Below are 21,121 nucleotides of genomic sequence, written 5' to 3'. Positions count from 1 at the left end.
TTCTTTATAATAGTAGGAACAATACTCCTACTAAAGTCTACAAAACATTTAAGAATTCAAAACTGAAGGGTTGACATCCTGTTGCTGAGCCTGTAGGAAATACAGGAGAGTCAAAGAAGTGGGGGTACAGGCATTGTCCCGTACTCCCTGCTCCATGACGGTAGAAAAACCAGCATAGTTCATGCCTCATTTTCTATGATGAACTGGTAGAAAGTCAGTGGATCAGTTAAGCTCGAGTGAAACATGGAAATTTTAAAATAAGGTGCAATGTGAAAGCTGCTCTTGATTTACACTCCGCCATGTGGCTTTTCTACTTTGCTGCTCTTCATATCAAAAGTAGGGCAATGCAGAAATTAAACCACATTGTATTCCAGTGTCTGTCTGTCCTGATTAGAAATGCTGTAAAAGTCTCACATGCTCCTCCATCAGCAGTACTAATATAGACACTGCAAAAAAATTATAGCAAGCTATCATTGGCTCTTGAGTCCTAATTGCTCTACGGTGGGCAACTAGTTTGCCAGCCTGTTTGAATTCTCAATTGCCCGTAGTCTGACGTACCAGCTGTATATGAAGTCATATTTGACAAGAACACATGTAGAGATTAAGGCAAAGAACCAAAAGTCTTCTCTGTAGGGTGTTTACAGACAACATGAATACTCCTTGATAGGCCTTTATTCACTGCGTGCTATCAAGATTCTGGAAATAGGAGCTAATACGAAATTCAAAGCAACAGAAAAATACCACCTAGAAAGTGAGCCCACCTGCTGTAAACTGGACTATCTGTTTCAATTTAAACTATAACATGTTTTGAAGTGAAACAAATGCTGCCCCAAAAGAGAGGAATGTCATGACTAAGGCAATGCAGCAAGAAGTGAAAACACCCTCTTGAGTCCTGTCTACACCTGCCTCGGTGCTTATGGCCCACTGTGGGCTACAGGAAATGCAGACTGGGCTTAAGACCTGGCTTTTCCTTAAATTGCTCCTCAAAAAGGTCTTTACATTTTTCTCTAAGTCTCCTGTTAGCCTACCTTATGAAAACAGGAAAACATAATCCTTTCTTCTTCCCCACTCCTCACGTATTCACACAGCACATTCTCCTTTCACCACTAATTGCTTTTCGAGGATGTCTCACCACAAGTGGTTTCGCTCATCACACAGTAATTGAACAGATGTGGCTGCCAATGATCTTACCACAAGATAACCTTGTTTGGTTTGCTTTCAGCTAAGGCACATTTTAAACACGGTCTTGGACCGAGTCCCAGCTATATCTCTGCTTTGCATCTTGTAGCATACTGATGATGGTCATTCTGCTCCGTAGTTGAAGCATCCCTTCTGTGACACCTACAGAATTTCAGAGGGGTTGCTTGCATGCAGTCCATGTAAATGAGAAGATCTGGTTTTTTTCTTCTTCAAGTTTCCCTTCCTCACCTGCCGAGTCACAGTAAGGTGTCCGGGCAGGTGGAGCCTGTGTGCTGAGGAAGCATCGCCAGTAGGAACCAGTTTGCTGCCGCAGTGGTCTGCAGATGGTAATCATTAGTTCCCTTTGTTGCATTAGCTTAGTGGCCCTGTGCTGGCATTTTGTTCTTTTTGTTGATGGTTCGGGATTTTGTACACTAATGAAAATTAAAATGTTGGGACTGGATAGTATAATGAAAATTGAAGCTTTCCTGTACCTTCTCACTCGTACTCAGCCAGTTCTGTGCTAGTGCAAGGACATTCTAATGCAAATTCACCATGACTAGATGTATTAAAGAGCAATAACTTTAGTTTTAAATCATGTAAGTGAGATCTGTAAGTGTTTTAGTATTTCGCAATGTTTGGTGACATATCACTAAACCAGATTTGCTTATTGACAAAAACTGTAAAAACCTTTCCAGTTAATTTTATCGTAAGGCTATGAAATCCATTTTTATGCCTTTTGATTTCCACCAGATTAGTCCACAAAAATATAAACGCAACATAAAGCTGACTTACAAGCTAGTTCTGTCAAACGGATACTTTCCAATTTTTGAGTAGCCAAACAATATGAATCACAAAACAACAGAAAAATGAGACATAGTGAAGTAGCAGGAGGCTGGTCCGTACAGAATTTTGTACAATACCGAGTTGCAGATTTTTACATAAAATGCATAGCAAAGTTGCTATTCATTCTGCATTTCTGACTTAATTATTACTTTGAAGATACTCTTAAATGACAGAATTGCCTTCCTAAAATAGGCATTGAAAAGCTGACTTTACATGTTAAAAACAAGCAGGCTTCCCTTGCTGTATCACGTGATGCACACGACTTTCCGTAGAATACCTGTAACAAGACAGGTCTCATTACTGTTACTCCTACAGCTGACTAATTGTGAGTCTGTGGAAACAGAAAAATCAGTCCAGCCAGTAGCAAGGCTTATCGTGTTATAGTGATCGAGAAAGTAAAGCAGACTCTCAGAAAATAATAGCCATTTGTTTACTGAGGACAGTCTTAAAACAGATCATAAATTTGCATACATTTTCTAAATTCAACTTGTAATAGTGTTTTCAAGTGGCAATCTTACCACATAATGTAGAACCCTCTGAAAATGTCTTTCCCTGCAATCTATACGCTGCTTTGATACACAGTCTTGAGTTTCTGCAGGTACATATATCATAAACAAAAGTAGCTGGTACCATCTCTCTATTTGGAAGTGTTTCAAGCAATGCCATACACGAGTACTGAGTGAGAACCGGCTCAATACACTGAGTAACTGCAAATAGACACATTAAATTTTCCAGCTGTATGGGAAAAAAACCACTGTACTTCAATTTTCATTTTCGTATGTCTAATTAATATTTAGTTTTCTCCCACAAACATGCTCAGGTCTTTGGAAGGCTTTAGTAGCCTAAAGAAATGTTGATGTTCATTATTTTTAAACCGACACTGCTGTTTGGGATTCTGTTAAGAACAATGGTGCTCTCTAGTCTACAGCAGAGAGTAACTAAGAGCAAACCTCTCTGAAAAAACAAATGTATCTATTGCTGAAAGTCTAAGGGAAGTCATTAGACCGGCATGCAGAAAGCAAAGGTATCTTCAGGAGTTGGCAGTATAGGAAGAAAATGATGTGTGCAAAGATATTTTCTTTCTCTAGAGGAAAGATATCCTGGTTTCAGGAATAATTGCCTTCTGGAATATGCCACGATCATTTAGGGCTACTGTTTTAGCACTAGTGATGTTAGGTATCAAGGACCAGCTTTTAAAAAAATAAATAATTAAAATATGTTCTTGGATGTATTAGAAGATCAAAGTCCTATTCATGGAAATAGTTTTGTGATTAAAAATACTCTTACTCTACAAAAGGGAAATGGCTGTAGTATAAATTTTAAGTGATTAAATAATACATCTGAAATTATCAGGGAAATACTGTGTACCGTATCTGGAATCAAAAACGAAATATCCCTAGAGACAGAGTGGGAAGAGGATGGAGCCTAAAGGCAGTCGTGCAAGAAGGTGATGTTTCTACGGTGCCATTCCCCATCGCACTGTATTTCCTCGAGCAAACTGGTACCACTTGTCCTCTCCAGCAAGGGCACTTACAAACTGTTAAGCACTGGATACACCCATTTCTGGCAGAAGCAGAAGATTAAGAAATTTACATCTTCTAGTGTAAATACTGCCTCCCTCTTTTTGTAAACTACCATTTAGCAGTTCAATTAAAGCAGCAATTAAAGGTATTAAAACTGACGTCAAAGCTAGTGAGAGCAGAGCATGCAGAACGTAAGGACATGAGACTAATAAAAAGATGAATCACAACACCCCTGATCCCAAGAGGTTCAAACAATAAAAATAAAAGTGTAGCAGATGGTATGTACATCATACTTTTCAACTTTAAGATCTTTACAGTATTGTGCCCTATAATTACTGCTGTTACAGAGGAGAGAGGGCTGAAATGTGAAAGTGTTTCACTCCAGAAAGCCTGTGGTGTAAAACAGGTCTTGCTTTCTGTGTGCTATTGTTTCAATTTAGCTAAAGTAAGTTTTGAACAGGTTTAAGAGACATGAAAACATACACCTATTAAACAGCAATTTAAATCTATATGAGTGTTTCAGCAGCTCAGCTACATCTGCTTAACTAAACAAGCAAGACGTCTGTGTGTGGACAAAGCACGTTGCAAAGGTGGGTGGACACCGGGACAGGTCTCTGGAGAACACAGGCTCTACCTACATCCAACTAAAACCAGGAAATACAACTAGGATTTCATATTTTTTAAAAAGACTGGAGGTGATGCTGGCCTTGATAAGGTGTAAAGAGGCTTTTACGTGTTCTCTGAAGTGACTCAGTTGCATTGTCTGAAAATCTGGAATGGATGAAAAAGGAAAAACTGTGAGAATAAGACACCCTGTTACGCTGAGTGAACCTTTTATTGCCCTGAAGCCTATGTCCTTTCAGCAGTGTTTTAGCTCTATACTCACTCAGAGAGGATTATTTTAATGCCTGGTTTCCATTGTCTTCAGTTTCAAGTTATGTCTTTTGCTGCTCTCCACCGTCTCCATTGCATTTCCCTTCTACACCATTCCCTACATTTTCTCCCTTGCACATTATTTTACTCCTTCAGGACCTACCTGAATGTTAAATGGCAAGGGAGTATGAACTTAGTTTTACAAAGTGCCTTCGCATCCTCAGGTAATAATAGCCTATGTAAAACCAGACATTATTTTTATTTATAAATTTAACAGAAGTCCAAGGGATCTCATTTGAGCTGAATATAAATTTAAGTAGCTGTTGCATTGGCCAAATAAAGAGTGTGCAAACCTCATATTTACTTGTACTGAGAATAAAAAGAAGAGAAGATTAATAGAAACTGTTCACTGCTCGTCAAAAGTAATATGGAGCAACAGCTGGACACCAAGGTAGCCAAGTTTTGACCATTACAAAACCAGAGCACATTGGAAGACTGTCATAAAATCAGGTTTTGTTTCTGCTTTTTGCAGGTCGGACTTTCCATCAACAGACCTTATGTTACTTTAAATGGCATTTTTTAAACACAACAGTGGAAACAAATTGGTTTTACTGGTATGTGATACTGTTAACTTGGCATGTTCATCTTAATGTATCCCGGACATTTTAGATGCCAGTTTTAATGGTTTAGATCCTGGTAGTCTGCATAAGGAATTCCCAACTCCAGTAGCAGATCCATAAAATCAAACTGTAATTTCAAGGTCCGCTCTATGTGATCAGGCAGAAAAAGCCTATGCCTGCATAGAGATTAAGTACACATAAGCGATATGAAGAGGTTTGTCATTTACTTAAGTGTTTGCCTTAGGTGCCCAGAGAAGTATATACATGTTTTACTGTACTGAGGATCTTGGATTAAATTGTTACACCGCAATACTTGGAGGTAATGCTTTCTGCCACCTCTGGCTAATAAGGAATACTTGCTATATCTTTCTCATTGATTATTACTCAGGTCAAATAAACATGAATGACACTTAAAAATCATCTAAGTTTCCAGAATAGAGATCATGATCAATAAATCTGCTGTTCAGAAAAACAGTGTATTCTACCACACAAATAAAACTTTATGAGCAAAAAACAAAGACCACCTGTTCTGCCCTCCAAGAAAGCAGAAGAAATTGCCACAGCTCCATCAGGAAGTATAAAATTACTTTTTAATGCGGGAAAAAAAAGGCAAACTGTACTATAGCAGAGAACAAACAATTAAAAAAAAACACCATCCCCCTCCAAAAAAAGACCCAACCCAAAACCCTAACAGAAATACAAATACCTTACCTAAATACAAAATTCATACCATTTTCTCCAATGCAGAATTCCTACCGTTTCCAATACAGAGAATGGATGAGAGAAAGCATTAGCCACGTCAGGCCCAAGGCAGCCATGCCATTTGGACACACAAATGTACTCCAGTAGCAGGGCGATTTTTCCCATTTGATGGGTGCATACCTCTCTCAGTTTTGCAAACATCCAGACACGGCCGGATACTATGATAACACTATTTGAATGCACCAAAGGCTTTATGCAGTGTCATAGGAAGTAAGTTTTGGCTAAGGCATGGTAAAAATAGGAGATCTCACAGTCAAGACCCTTGCATGTGGCATTCATTCCATGGAGGTGCCTCGCAAAAACCACAATCACTCTTTTTAGTGCTTACCGTCCCAGGGCTGAACTGAAAGCTGGTGACAAGCAGGATCTGAGCCACCAAGACAGCAAAGGACAGATTGGCATGGATATGATAGCGCTGGTTGCGGATGGTGCTGACAGACCTGGCAGAAGATAGAAAGACACATGAATAAAACAGCGTTCCAAGAAGCATGAACGTATATATAATTTATCAGCAAGCATTTTGATTGGCTTTTGGTCATTCGTTTTGATGGGGTTATCATGGTATCTTTTGAGCACTCCTTCCACCAGGACGGAGAGGTACCTTACTGGTTTCTTTTGTATTCTGCTGCCGTCCTGAAGGTAGCAGAAAGACTGATTTGCACATTAACTAGCTCTGCTGATGACTTGTGATAGAATATTAACAAAGGGCCTGATCCTGAATGGTGCTGCGCTGTCAAGGCAGTCAGATCTGCACCTCACAGAAAGCATACTGCACCTTGCACCATCTAGCTCACACTGTGCCACAGAGTTTCTGGTTTTATTTTGTTGGTGTTTGCCTGCATTAGAATTGAGGGAACATGAATAGACATTGGTTAGGAATTTTTTATTATTATCAGCTTTTGAGCACAGGAACTATAGCTATTTATATGGATGGGCAGTGCCTATCTTGACAGAGACCTGACCTTGATTACAACATCATTTGAACATATCTCTCTTGGCTTCGCAAAAACCATCTGGAAATCTGACAAGAACATGCTTTCCTGGGAGTCTTCTGACCTCGTGTTTCTGTCCTCATCCAGAAATAGGAAGTAGAAAACAAAAACATTTATCTGAACATTTCAGGCCTTTCGCATAATTGTATTCTTCTCTTTAAAAACAAAGAACAGTACTAATGATAACAGGATTTCTATTTCAATCCATGCTGCCTGCCAGCCCCTACGGTCAGCTTTAATCGTTTCAGGAGACCTGGACTGTTTGGCTATGAGAATGGCAGTGCTTCCGCCACACAACAGGACACACTCCCATCTTTTTGTTGTATCACACTGGATGGTGATGACTCTTGGTGACACATCGTGCGTGTCCCCTGCAGCAGGGTGACATGGGCTGGGCAATGCAGACGACAGCTTGTTGTCAGCCCTGCTCCTCCAGCACTGTTGTAGCCAGGGCTCCATTAGAAGGGAGCAAAGCGGAAGATGACAAGAAGTATCGATGTCCTAAAAGTAATTCGAAGAGACGGGTTGCGTTGCCTGGTGCCAATGACTTTCTAATAAGGAACTTCATGTAGTCGCAAACTGGAACATTGTTACCCAGAAGGCAATCAGGACTGCCCTCCTGGGAAGCGGCCGTTGTTGCCAGTACGTGGAGTATCAAAGAACTTGCCAGATTCCTCTCCACTTACCTCATGGTCATCTAACACTACATTGCAAAATTTCACTTCAGTTGTTTAATGAGGCCTGGCTCTCCAGTGAAAACCTAATAAAATTATTTTTAATTGGCAGTTTGAATGATCCTGTATGTAGGTGGGGTGCTTAACCGTGTGACAGTCAGCTGGGTCCAAGCTCTCTTTAGAAGTCTTCTGTTTGCCTCCAGTTCCTTGAGGAGTTTTCAGCCCCGCTGTAGCAATACCAGCTCCTTTTGCTCCTTTTTCTTTTCTAAACACTGTAACATCCAGTTTTTCATTCAGACAAAAGTGGAGCAGATATTCCCCTTAGCCTAAACATGCCAACAGTGCAATGCCAGATAGGCAGACGTTGGACTTATTTAGACTAGACTTTGCCATGCGTTACGCACTTAATCCAAGTATGACCAACACAGATCTTCAGACTTGGAAATAATATGGGGTTTGGAACAAACAGACATTGCAATCAGTTTGCTGGGTTTCAGCAAGTCCTTTTTCCTAGAAACTGGTCTCCTAACAGGATGTCCAAAAGACATGCTTAGGCACAGAAATAAAAAACTGAACTCTAGATTAGGAAGAACATGGTTTAGTGTGCAAAAGGAGACAAGAATCCCATCCCTTGCTGTGCTCCCAGTCGTCTGCACAACCTCAGACAAGTTACTTCACCCTTTGTCAGGTTTTCTACTTTTTATTTAGACAGAAAACGCTATGGAAGTTTTTTCAGAAATGTTTGTATCAAGCCTAGCGGAGCCTCCAACTCAGTTGTCGCTACTGGAATATAAACGGCCATAAAGCCCATAAGTGCCTCGTGGCAGAAACCTTCCCAGTGCTGAGAGCCCTCAAAGGCGCTGCTGTGTGATAGGCATGGTGCTGCGGAGATCCAGAGGATTTAAACATAAGCCGTGGAGTGAATTTCACAGTGCCTATAGCGTCCCTCATCCTACTAAAGCATCACGTTAGAGAACTAGCCTAACAGATAGTTGAAAATAAATGGGAGTTACGTGATGTAACTGTGCACAAGCTGTACGAAACAGAGACGAGACAACTCATGTTGACCAAACCTTCCTTTCTGGGCACACCTGCTTGGCTTTATAAACACACTGCCTTACAGACAAGACAACTGAAAAGCAGAAAGAAGCATTGTTTGTACTCTCCAGGCAATCCAAAGATGTATGTAGGGGGGAAGAGGCGGCGATCCTGCCAGCCTTGCTCATGTTGCACTTGCCTTGAGCTCCAGACCAAGCCCTCCTACAGCCTCATTGCAAGATTCCTGAACTATAGCAAAACATGGACAGTTTTAAAAAAATTTAAAAAATCCCTCGTAGGATGGAAATAGCTTGCTGTATAAAGACCACCCCATTTCAGGAAATTAAAGTAATTTAGAAATAACCAACCAACTGTTACAAATAGATGTGCAGAGTCTAATTAAGGAAGGTTGTAGAATTAATAGCCTTTGTTTTATCCTGAGCACCTGAAGGGATCCTTACCAGTGGCCTGAAATGCACTGCTTGGCTTGCTGCATGATAGTTGCTCTGCAGGTATTAAGTTAAAATTACTCACGACAATATAGCAAACGTGACCAGGGTGATCGTCAAGCAGAAGATGGACAGAGCGCAGCCAATGTAAGTGATGGAGGAGAGGGCCACCTGGTGTTCTCTTGTTAGCTGTACACAAAGAAAAAAAAACAACAACAAAACGAAATAAAAACTATTAATTGATTTATTACACTACAGAACCACAGGTCAGCGTCCCTGCACACAGCGTTTCCTCCTCCATCCGCCCGTATGTAAGCTGATGTTCACAATCATTCGCTGCTGTTTCTAATACAGGAAATGAAGAGGTAACTCCAAAGTCTGCCACGTAGCCAGGGCATCCACATTTTAGTTCTCTCTTTTATTTCATAAATCAGTATTTCTTCAGATTAAGTTAGTGTCTCTGGTGCTGTGATATCGTCAAGTCTGAGATTAGAGCAGTTTATTGGGCTGCACAAACAATGTCAGCAATGGGATCTTTCACAGCTCGCAGGGCGCTTTGCTAATGCTCTCACGCTGCAATAATTTACATCACTGTGCAAATACCAGAAGTGCTTCACAGCAGTGAGAACTGACAAACCAAGATGACCCATAAATCACAGGCCATTTATAGCCCACTTGTTTTGTTTAATGTATCACGTTTTCAGTGCTTGTTGAAGAAGCTGGACTGACACTACAGAATGGAAAACCACAGAAAAGACCCAGCACGAGCAGTCAGGGTGTAAGCCTCTCCTCTCAGCCTCTGTTTTTATCTACAGATGCATTTTGTAGAAGTAATTCAGTTTTTATGCACGTTCAATCTGTAACTCCAAAGTGCCCGTCACTAGGATCTACGTTAAACCAGGATAGATTCAATGGGGGAGGGATGGTGTGTTTTGACCCTTCATCCTAAATTAATCAGAAAGCGTGCTTTAATTTTCCATGCAAGTTCTCATAAAAGAATGACAAAAGCGCCACACCCAACAAAGGGAGCCAGGCAGTATTAATGTATAATAAGTAGAACAGAACTAGGCAGGAAAAAATTTTCTCATCTCAGAAGAATTTTCAAACATTTTTCCTGACTTGAATCTGGATGGAGTTGACACTTCCATAAACTGAACATTTGAAAAAACAAAAACAATGTAGTCAATCAAAAAGTTTTAATTTTGATGTTTGAAATACTGTGTTTTTATTTCAACATCCATTCACTATAAATTCCTTGCTAAAAACTCATTCAAAATATTTATTCTGAAAAAAAAACCAAAAGGAACAATATATTTACCAATTTTTTCATAGTAACTCTATCTAATAAAAAATAACCCTTTCTCACAGTTTGGGATTTTCTATTAGTTTCCACACACACAATAAAAACTCACCCCCAAAGTATTTCATCTGAGATTATCAAATCCAACCAGTTCTACCAATAAACTTCCCATTAAAATTCCTTTTAAAGGCAAGAAATAACATGCCATGTGGTTATGAGGGGAAAAAATATCATTTTAAACACAGACAAAAATGATGTGTTGTGTATGTACATTTTTCGTGTAATTATCTGCAAACAGCATCAGCTCACGTGCAGTAAGTTTTACAGCGGAGGAGACGGCGGCTCTCGCAGCAATCTGAGAACTATTAAGTGATGCAGCAGCAGTGGCATTGAAAGACAACTGTTGCTATGGTGTTACAGTTCCTAGGAAATATGATGCAGCTCTTTAGCGTTTCTTTCTCTTTCAGCCAAAGACAGATTTCTTTTTCCTGACTTGGGTAGCATCAATTACAGAAACAAAAGGGTTCTGTGTGCTGGACCAGTTTAAAAGGTCCACATAATTTCTATAAAAGAGCTCCTGTCGTTCCTCATCCCCCGGAGAAGCCACGTGAAGCCATTCTTCACAGATATTCCTGAAACAGGAATAACTTGTGTGGTAAATTGGGCAGTTTGAAAGTGATTTCCTCATCAGGGATATTCATGTCCAAAATGCATGGGCCTTATTTCCTGATTGCTCCAATACACATCCCTTTCTCTAGCTACAGGTGGCTTGCAGTTCTACAGAGGGAGGAGGGGAGCAGAGGAAGCTTTTCCAGCTTCAAGTCACTCTGAAATCAGTATTTCTCAGCAGTTCAAGGCTTTCTTTCACTCCTTTCACTCCCAACACCTGCAGCCAGAAAATCTTCCCTACAGAGGTCAAAGCTGCTCCCTGCTCATTTAGATTTACAGTGATCTATCACAGGGTTTGCATTGGCAAAGGCGGGTAAGATCTGCCAAGGAAAGGTAATGTCTTACTATCACATCCAAGTACAGAAGATACAGGGGATCCATCTAGTGGAAATGGGCAAAAATCAAAGCCTTTGTTTTTTCCCATAATACATCCAAGAGAAGGTAATGATCACAAAAACATCTTTTGCTAACAAATTTCTACTATAATTAACATGCCTCTAAGGAAGTCTTTCTCTGGGTTTTAGCTCAGTCTTCCTCCAGAAACTCCTGCAGGGCAAGAGAAGACATGAATCAAGTTCTCCCAAGTGGAGGCTGTATTACTTAGAAACGAAAAAGGAAAAAAAAAAAAATCTCTTATCGACAAAATGTAGAAGATTCATTCAGACCTGAAATAACCTACACAGGTCCCCACATCTATGAACTGGAAATTGCTCTTGCTCTGGCAAACGCAACCAAAATCTGATGATGCATTAAAGAATGACGCATCTAAATCAATACCCACATTAGTCTGGTAACAACTATTTCAAAAGCAACATCACTGTAGCTCACATTCTCATCTTGCCTAGTGTGAGGGACAGAAAGCCTGTATGTAGTTTTGAACCATTTTTTGTTTATTAAGGAACAGGCGAAGCCTGCGATAGCTGTTCTCAATCTGAACTGTGGGGTTGGAGGGGTGCGAGAGAGCGGTCCCTGTTCCCAGCGGCTCCAGAGAGTGAAACCAGCTCCTTTCTGTGGGTGATCTGAATTGCAGGGGGAAGGAAACAGCGTGAAAAGAAGGCCTGGAATGACTCCCAGGGCGTGGGGCCTCATTTCTAAATACAGGTATATGGTGTGGGAGAGAAGAGAACCTGTATTTAAAATACTAACTTCTCACAACCCAGCTATTACGGCACAGCTCGATGTTGTGCGTCTCTGTTCATATTGTAAGGAATAAGAAGCATACAGATTTTTAGAAATACCTGGATTGTCAAAACATTGTGCATCATCAATTAAGAAACAATGTCCTATAAATTCCCATGCTCTGATACGAGCTGATTTCATCTTACCTTGGCTTGTATTTTTGAAAATGTTTAGACTTCGTGCACGATGTGAAATATAAGACAGTAATTTGGGATGATCTTGTAGTCAGCACAAAAATGGTAATCAGGCTGTAATGCTATTACTAAGGAAAATGGCATTAAAAAGTACCAAATAAAACATTGAGCAATCTGTGAAGTAGTCCCATGAGCCTGATTCTCACACTTGTCCCAATCTACATTAAATTATTCTTTTCTTCTAAAAGGTTTTGCTTCCTTGAGTTTATAAGGTCATTCTCTTACTCTGCAGCAAGCCGAAAAGCTAGGAAAAGTGCTCATGCGGTCATGAATGTTAGTAATCATGAACACGGAGACAGATGTTTCTTAGTTTCAGCTCTCACAAACAGACAAATCAAAAATATAAAACTCCCCCCCCTTTTAGTTTAGGCTGTAACACCCTTTACCTTGCAAGTGTCACTAATAGCATGGAGAAAGATGTGACGGTTTCAGTAGTTACTGCAATATTATAGTCTATTGTCTTACCCTTGTTTTCCCACATAAAAGAAGTCAGTCCATTGCTCGTTATTTTTATTTTGGGAACTCACAGGCAACTGGATGGCCTGAGAAATGATCCTGGAAAGATACCAGTTCAGACTCCAAATATGTATTTTTCCTTTATGATGTTATTAATAACAAGAAAATGAGTGACATCTAACTCCTCTGTTTAAAACTAACTGCGCAGGACGATGAAAATATATTACTAGAATGGGACGGTACTTTTAATCTCTGGAGTATCTGGAAAAGGTCAGTTGAGGCTGAAAGACTTATTCAGTAGGCAATGTATGAAAAATGGTTTGATCTGTATCTAGAACAGAAAACCTACTTATTTATGTAACATTAATGATCAACTGTATATACAACACAGCACAACAACCCATCAAAAAGCTAGATGGGCTACAGGAACACAAACTAGCAACTGGCCAGATCAGAGCATCTGTCTGGGCAGCACAGGGCTGTCCCTGCTCAGCGTCCCCTTCCAGGTGCCCCCTTCTGTCGTGTGAAATTTGCACTCCTGTCCCTTCTTCTCATTATTCATTTCGCAGGCAGCTCGCTGCATGTTTTCGGCTTTGCAAAAGGGATGCTTTTGGCTTTCTCCAGAGAAAGGGACATTTTAGGGAAGTACAAATCTAAAACTTTCTTCTTTACATGCTGCAAAATATCTCTTTATGTCTGCCTTTAGAGGCAACACATCAGACAAAGGGCTGAGTTCAAATGCTTAAAACAAGGTTTGTCATAGCTGATCCTGAAAGGGTTTGTCCATATACCAAATTACAACTTCACAATTTCACCACCGAAAGTAGTAATTTCATTGTCTAAACTACTTTTGAAATCTCCTTTCTGAAAAGCAATTCATCTTCTTCCAAAAAAAGACAAGTTCTTGAACCAAAAAAAGTTTTACAGCCTTAAAAAATGATCCCTGCAATCTAAGGACTATATCATACCTATCATTTGTATTTTGGTGTTACTTACCAGTAGCACACAAAATATGATATTTTTGCATTTGCTTATATAGTGTATACATTTTATGAAACCAAAGTTATTTGTTTACTGGTGGAAATGTAAGACATGACAACTGTATTTTGCCCTAAGTCCAAACGTAAGAGCAAGTTATATTTTAGTCTCCCTTTTGGTAAGCTTTCCAGCTCGAAAAAAGCATTCCTACCATGAAGTTACTTACAGTGATGTATGGTTTTTACCCTGTTTATCGAACAGACTGAGATCTGCCATGAGATGATCAGCCTGGGCTGAAATCCACTCTCAAACCCTTCTGCAAAGGCCTGAAACAACATCTTATGAGACATTTCTGGGGGGAGGGAAGGGAGGAGAGGTAGGGGTGAAAAATTAAGGCTCAGCCAACCCTATTGAAGCTGCACCTTTAAAATGCAATCTGAATCCAATTAAGAAAAGGATGAATAATTATCTTTGGCAGCCTGAGTGTTTCAGAGACATTAAAACGCTGGCCTTGGCTGATGAAGCTAATGGTTTTAATTGCCTCCAGAAAGGCTGCTGAAATTCAATTTCAGTCCAGTGAGGGCTTTATTTATATATTAAATAATAATAGCAATACAAATCTCTGTTTTCCTTCAGCTTGCCAAGCACTTTGTTAGGTACATAACATTACGGGGTTTTCAAATTAACATCTGTGTTTGGTTCAGGAGGCTCAGTCTACTCACCGAGACCACAAGAACCATTTTGGTGGGGCCATACCCAATGGCACTGCGCAATCACTACTCGCAGAATAAAAAGGTCTAACTTGATTCAGAGACTTCTTTACTCAAGCCACAATGTATCAGATACCACAAGTTTAGAGAAAAAAGGCCTCCAAGAGTCCTGCTTTGCAGCACAATCATCTTTATCAGCCATTTCCAGCAGAACTGCTTTTGAATTCCCATTCTCTATTAACTCCACAACTCCTGGTGATCAGCAATAAAGTGCTACGAAGGGGGCTTTTCAGGATTAAAGGAATATTTTCCTACAGCCAGCCCAGCCTGGTAGCTGCTTATTTAAAATTTTTCACTGTGACATGAAAAAATTTTCCAAATATCTCTGCCAAGGTATTAATTAGTAATTTTAAAAGCCCACGTCGTCTTTTAAAGTAGTTCTGGGCAAGATGTCATCAAACAGTAGGTAATCTGCTCATTACAAATCTCACACAGAAAGTTTTTACTTCAAATGAAGCCTGAAGGAAGCATGGCAGGGAGCAAGGACTCAAGTTGTGAAGTGGTACCAAATGATAATAAAGTTTGGGGATCAGAAAAGCAGATATTTGCAAGCGCTTCCTCTGTTTGTGTAACACAAAGCAGCGTGTTTTTTCTGCCTTCATTTCAGGCCCAAGGCTTGCAGTGTTTCTCAAGAAACGCTAAATGCTGTATTTACAGCAGATTATCCTCTGTGAAACTGAAGGATCTACTTTTTCCCCGCACACCTAAGACTTGTACATCTGGTATTTACTTTCTGTTCCAGCAAGAGCAGACTCATCCTGTTCTCCAATTAACAGAGGAACCAAAGTCCATCAGAAGGCTACAGGCAGAATAAAACCCAGCCCGGATCCCGCAGGCTCTCACAGGCAGAGAAACGATGGTCTCTTGCCAGACCCTGAGTCTGAGTTTTTTCAAAGCAGTTGAGGATAATTAAATACCCAGCTCCCAGTAAAATTCAATGAAAATTAGTATGTCTGCCTCCCTTATCCCAGGCTTGGGCTTTGATTCAGAAACGTCCATTTCGATGCAGGGCTGTGGCTAGCCGTGGCTTGCACCGTGGCCAAGAGCGTCCAGGTACCCAGCCCTGAATTTCCCCTACACCACGCTTTGGGGACAAAGGGCATAAAAAGGCCAGTACAGGAGACAGATTGAACTCAAGGGTACAGAATGAACTAAATTTAAAGACATTCAACAGAGAGCAGTGATGGATAAAGGTGCAGTATCACAGCATTTTTGTACTGCATGGGGAAATCCTTTAGTCAGCAAGAAGACCTAGCTGCCAAATGGCTCGGTGCTTTCGTTTTCACCATGGAAAGGAAGTCTATGTTATTTTGTTAAGTATTCTGATTAAAATAGAGTCCTGTTTCATGCTCCTCAAACAAAAAGGTTCTTTTGACCATTATAGCACTCTTAAATATTTGTGCTTTTCCAAAATAAAAAATCATTTTTTGTTCTCCTCTGCTGAGTGAAATTCAGTAACTGCCAAACAATTCTCTAGGGAATTTGAGGGGTTTAGTATCCTGCAGCATTAGTCCAACTTTTTCCGTGCAATTCTATGGGATTAAGGACAGAACCAGAAAGTCTCCCATTTCCTCCCATCAAAATCAACAGAGCTGTACTGGCATAGGAGTGGAATAGCAAAAGAATAAAAAATGGCTCTGAGTTAAAAATCAAGATCAGTGCTCAATTTTCAGGAAAGATGAGCATAAGCATAGTAAGGACAAAAGAAATATGATGCACAATCATTCGTGAACACATCAGCGAGATGTGTTTCTCCACGGGGACAACATTCGCTGCAATAAAATGGAAGGGGAAGCGGAGAGAGTGACAAAGAGCAAAGAAAGTTTACAAAGCAATGCTAGAATAAACACATAGGCTGATTTATCTTTGTTCATCTGATGGGTAAGGGCTGTCTAAACTGTCTGTAGACATCTCTTCAGTTAAATAAACTGTCAATGGTAATAAACAAGGACCAAAAAAATTGCAATGCCTATCCAATTTTTAAATATGCAACACAACAGAAAAATTACTGGACTAAGGCATTATTTTTTTTATGTTCCCATCAATGAAAAGCATGCTGAGAAAAGTAATTATATTAAAATTACAAAACAGCAGAAATAGGAGAATGCCGCATTATTTCCATTTCATTGTCTTATTAGAGTACATAATGTGGACCTCAGCTGGCTGAAAAATTTAAGAAAAAAGGTTATCATTTCAGACTGCTCTTTTAATGCCTCCTGAGGGCAATGTTTGATTAATAACTGCAATATTAGATTTAGGAAAACAGGGCTCCAAACTTATAAATTACACACCTATCCCCCATATTTTTAAAGCATTTCACAATATTAGGACATTTTTAAAACAGCCTTTATAAACGTGAATAGATGTACTTTGTTCTCAGTCAGCCATACATTGTCAAAACTTGCTGTCAAACTCAGCTATAACAGTGAAAAATAAAATAAAAACACACATATTGCCCCAAAGAAGGAATTCAGGATGTCTTGCCTTTTGTAAATAGAACCTCGCAGCCAAATCCCCAAGCCTATTCAAAACCCCGGGCTCCCTAAGGATGCTATGGGTTGTCTCTATAGCTCCAGCTCTAAGATCAGACGTTTTTAAACATTTTCCCCTTTATAAATGCTTCTCTGCTTTCAAGCCCATTGGAGGGCAGCTTGAACTATATTGATTGATCCTCCCTTCTGAATTATGGAACAAGAGCTACAAACGGGATGAAAAATGAAGTCATTTCTAGCTTTAGAAATGCTAAAAACGTGTTTAAAATTTGAACAATTTCTACCACAGATTGTACAGCACTATTACTTTGCTGGAAACGTCCATCCACTTGTGAACTTTATAGTAGTCATTTTTATACCCTCACAGTTGGAGAAGATGGAAAGAGGAAAAAACAGTGGAAAAAAAAACCAATTTAAAAGAATGGTCTAGTAGCCATAAATATTACAGTTGTGTCCTGCATTGGTCACCTGGGGGAGGGCGACCCAACCCTCAAACTCTATTTTGCTGTGGGAGACAATGATTTCCCCTTTAAAAGGATTTTTGAACTCTGGGTCCCCAGGTGTCCACCATCCTTTTGATGAAATGACATTTATGTGGCAGATGGTACAAATAGCCTGGCATGCTTTGTAGTTGTTGGATCACTATAAAAATAAAAACTGCCAGATGGCTGGCATGTTTCCTGGCAGGAGCATAGGGCCCCACTGACTGATGAGAGGAAGTAAAGCTGCCCAAAATAAAATAATAGCGTCTGAATTTTCTTTGGAGTGCTTTTGAAATGCGGCTTATTCCGTGTTGGGTTTGATTCCTGCTGTCTAGGAAGCACCTTGTGACATCCCTCTGTGTGACTCCGCTGACGTCTCTCCTCCCAGTTTCATCTGTCCCCCCCGGCTCAGGAAGGGGATGGCTCCACCAGCCGTCTCTCCTCCAGCGCGAGGCACCGCTGGGTGCTGGTGCGGGAGGTGGCATTGCAGGTTGAGGTCTCCCCAGGCTCTGCGGCTGCAGAGGATGCCCACTTGAGGGAACATCTCCTCTCCCATCTTCTGCTGTTCCTATCCAGGCTCAAGCCTGCAGCACAGCGGAGGACCATCATACTACAGTACTACAAGAAAGCCACCACAGGGAGCATGTCACCCTGGGTGCCCTCTACTTGGACTTTCTCCAGAAGAAGCAAACATATACCAGTGTAAACACATCAAACTAAATGGATTATTTTCTTTTTTCTACCGCAGCTATATTAATGCACCATTGTCTCCCTAACCATAACACTGCAGGGCAGCTGGCAGTATGGGTTTGTTCTGACTGCACCAGATGAAGCAAAGGCTGGAACGCTGTTCTGTGGGTCACAGAAGGAGAGAGACAGACAAGAACCCCCAAGAGCACAGCTTTAGCAATGATTTGCTGGGAGGGACTTTTTCACTCTGCCTCAGTTTCCCCCATCAGAAAGAGAAGCTTGATCAGAGCAATGAGTTTCCCAGAGGAGGGGTACATGGATTAGTTAATATCTGCACAGCCTCTCAGAATGCCCCACTCACAGGTTTTGTTGGGGAGATGCAATTGTAAAATTCTCAATCTTACTACCTTGATCAGAGTTGTGAAATGACTTCTCAACAGAGTTTCCAAATTCTGATCATGTGCTGACCTTAATTACATCCATGCAACTTCAGGAAGGCAATCAAGGGCTGAGCATGTCCCTTCAGGAACATTCTGCACATCTTCGGTCACATTTTACCTTCAATTAACTTATTTATTCATTTAAACCAGTTGATGATCACTAATCTCCAAAACTCCAAATAAATGGTGTCATTCCTCAAGTTAAAACCAATATGATAAATGAATCTCAGCAAGCAAGCATGAATTTGGGCCAGCCATGATACAGACATAACAGCAGAGTGATAAAGACACAAATAATTTCGGCCTTCCACGTGGGCCAATTCATCAGCAGGCTAACAGGTCAGTGCCAGGCTGACATCTGAGCACCACATGGTCGTAAGTTTTTCCAAGATGGTTATTTCATTCCTGAAATAAACTTGTTACAACCACTAATCCCCTGCATCACCAAAAGCAGCCAGACTGCATCCATGGACCTCAAGCTAATCAGCAGTATTGTTCGTACCATTCTTTCGCAATCACTGCGACTTTAGTGCATTCAAGCTCTTACTGAAACTAATATAAAAACCGTAGTAGTATTCAACTACACTTGTAATCTGAGCTTGGTTTTAGCTAATTCACAGCATTCAGCGTTCTTTTTCTTCACACACTGCTGTATAGCACACATATATCAGAGTGGAGGTTCATTTTGTCACATTTAAGTTAAAATTCCAGAATTGAAAATTTTTCTTTGTGACCTCTCTTTCCATTTCTTTCTCTGAAATATTGGAATAAAAATGCTTTTTCATCTCAGCAGATTTCAGTCTCTGGAGATTACTTCCAGCTGGCATACAGTACAATAGTGACTGAATTAATCTAACCTGTTTTGCGTAAAGATCAAGAAGAAAAATCAAGAACTCGCAGCTTGTTCCTAAGAACTTCCTTGCATTTCTATGCTCCCTGGAAATTAGACCCACCTGGCAGCCTGCTCCATAAACATCTAACAATTTGTCAGCATTCCTCATCTCACAATACTTCAAGTATTCAAGAGAAAGCACCGTCAGATGCAAGGTACCCTACAATTTTGTTCCTATGGACGTCTCACTGAAACAAAATGAAATCCATGTGAGGCATTGCAATTCCTCCCCAAGCCAGGTGCATGAATTATTAACAGAGTTCTGTTCCTTTCTAATAAAATTGCGACGATAAAGAATCTTGAAAATATATAAGCGCATTTATGCCCACAAGAAATGCGCAAGCTCTGTAAATGTATAGAGAGTTCTGCTGGATATTGGGGAAGGTGTGAAAATGAGCTGGACCAGCGCTAGAAGGAAGGGAGGCACAGGGGCAGATTCATGGTGTCTTGAGGCTGACAAGGTCTGGATCATGCTATTGTTCTGGAAGTGGAAAAAGCTAGGCTTTACCATGTGTAGGAACAAAAAGAATGAGTTAAACAAGGAGATTCTTTCTCGAATTTAGCATAACTCAGAAGAAAAAGTCACCATCCTTGACAGATAGTTATCATACAAGCTCAGCTCTCTGGTCATTAGAAATGCTCGCCACAAGTATTCATGTGGCAGGTTACTTCGGAGGAAGGTCACTTATTTTCAGTATTTGTTGCTTAGAGACGCCTTGGCTTTGTCTGAACTCAGAGAGTATGCCGAACTCTCCAGTTGTGAACCGCAAACTCTTTAACAAACTGCAGTGTCTCATTAATGGAAAGCTTATGCTTCTTTTTTATTTTTGCTTCTTTTTTTTTTAAGCAAAAAGAAACTCAGTCTCATGAAGAGGAGCTGGGAGAGTCAGAACGCTTATCGCAGTGAACTCATCTGAAGAGTTCATGGATTTCCACATCAACAGCATTCTCCCTAGGGATCTTCTCCCAGGTCTGAAGCTGCTGCATACATACTGGTCTGTATTGCATCTCTTTAGAATTGTTGATATCCCACTCTTTTTTTTTTTTCTTTTCTTTTTAAAGTTGTTTTCTGTGCATCTGCCTGCCTTTCTGCAAGGGGTGGTAGAACTATTCATACCTGGTTTTACTGACCTGCTGACTGGTGCATTAGGTTAAAGGCTGTTACGGTGCCCTTGGAGCGGATCTGTGCCTGTTTGTGATACCCTGAGAACTGCATTTATCAGTACAATAGAGAGAAAAGGAAACGATACTTTCCATAGGAGAATGAAAGTATAAAGCACACAAAGTAGAATTCCCATGAAGAATGAAGTCACTTTTTTGAACCAAAATACAGATTTTGATGAAAACCTCTCCAGTTTTCAAGCAATCCATTTCCAATAATTTATTTACATTTTTCATGAAAAGCAGACCCCTTTTTGTAAGAAACGGAATCTAGCCAAAAAAATAAACAGTCTGTCAAAAATAGTGTTCATGTGGAAAAATTTCATCCAGTTCTATTTATACAGCTACAGATATATAATAGCTATATAAACAGAACTGTTCAAATGTGGGCAATTGCATATTCCCACCCTCACTTTTTCTTGTCTCATATTGTCTGTGAATTCCATTTATGAAAAGCAAAAT

At 40.3% G+C, this 21,121-nt stretch overlaps 1 protein-coding gene across 2 annotated transcripts in view; it reads right to left on the bottom strand.

Moving 5' to 3' along the window:
• The window catches only part of ADGRD1 (adhesion G protein-coupled receptor D1), a 156,278-nt gene that overhangs the window by 46,405 nt on the left and 88,752 nt on the right, over positions 1-21,121 (bottom strand). For both annotated transcript variants that reach the window (XM_063351376.1, XM_063351377.1), the window contains 2 exons: positions 9,042-9,145; positions 6,132-6,243 (listed from right to left, as the gene is read on the bottom strand). In XM_063351376.1, coding sequence (XP_063207446.1) covers positions 6,132-6,243; positions 9,042-9,145 — 216 coding nt within the window. The remainder of the gene's footprint in view (positions 1-6,131; positions 6,244-9,041; positions 9,146-21,121) is intronic.

The sequence above is a fragment of the Chroicocephalus ridibundus genome, chromosome 13 (assembly GCF_963924245.1).
Source record: "Chroicocephalus ridibundus chromosome 13, bChrRid1.1, whole genome shotgun sequence".
NCBI lineage: Eukaryota > Metazoa > Chordata > Aves > Charadriiformes > Laridae > Chroicocephalus > Chroicocephalus ridibundus.
The sequence above is the reverse complement of the archived record's forward strand: the minus strand, read 5'-3'. Positions and strand labels throughout refer to the sequence as shown.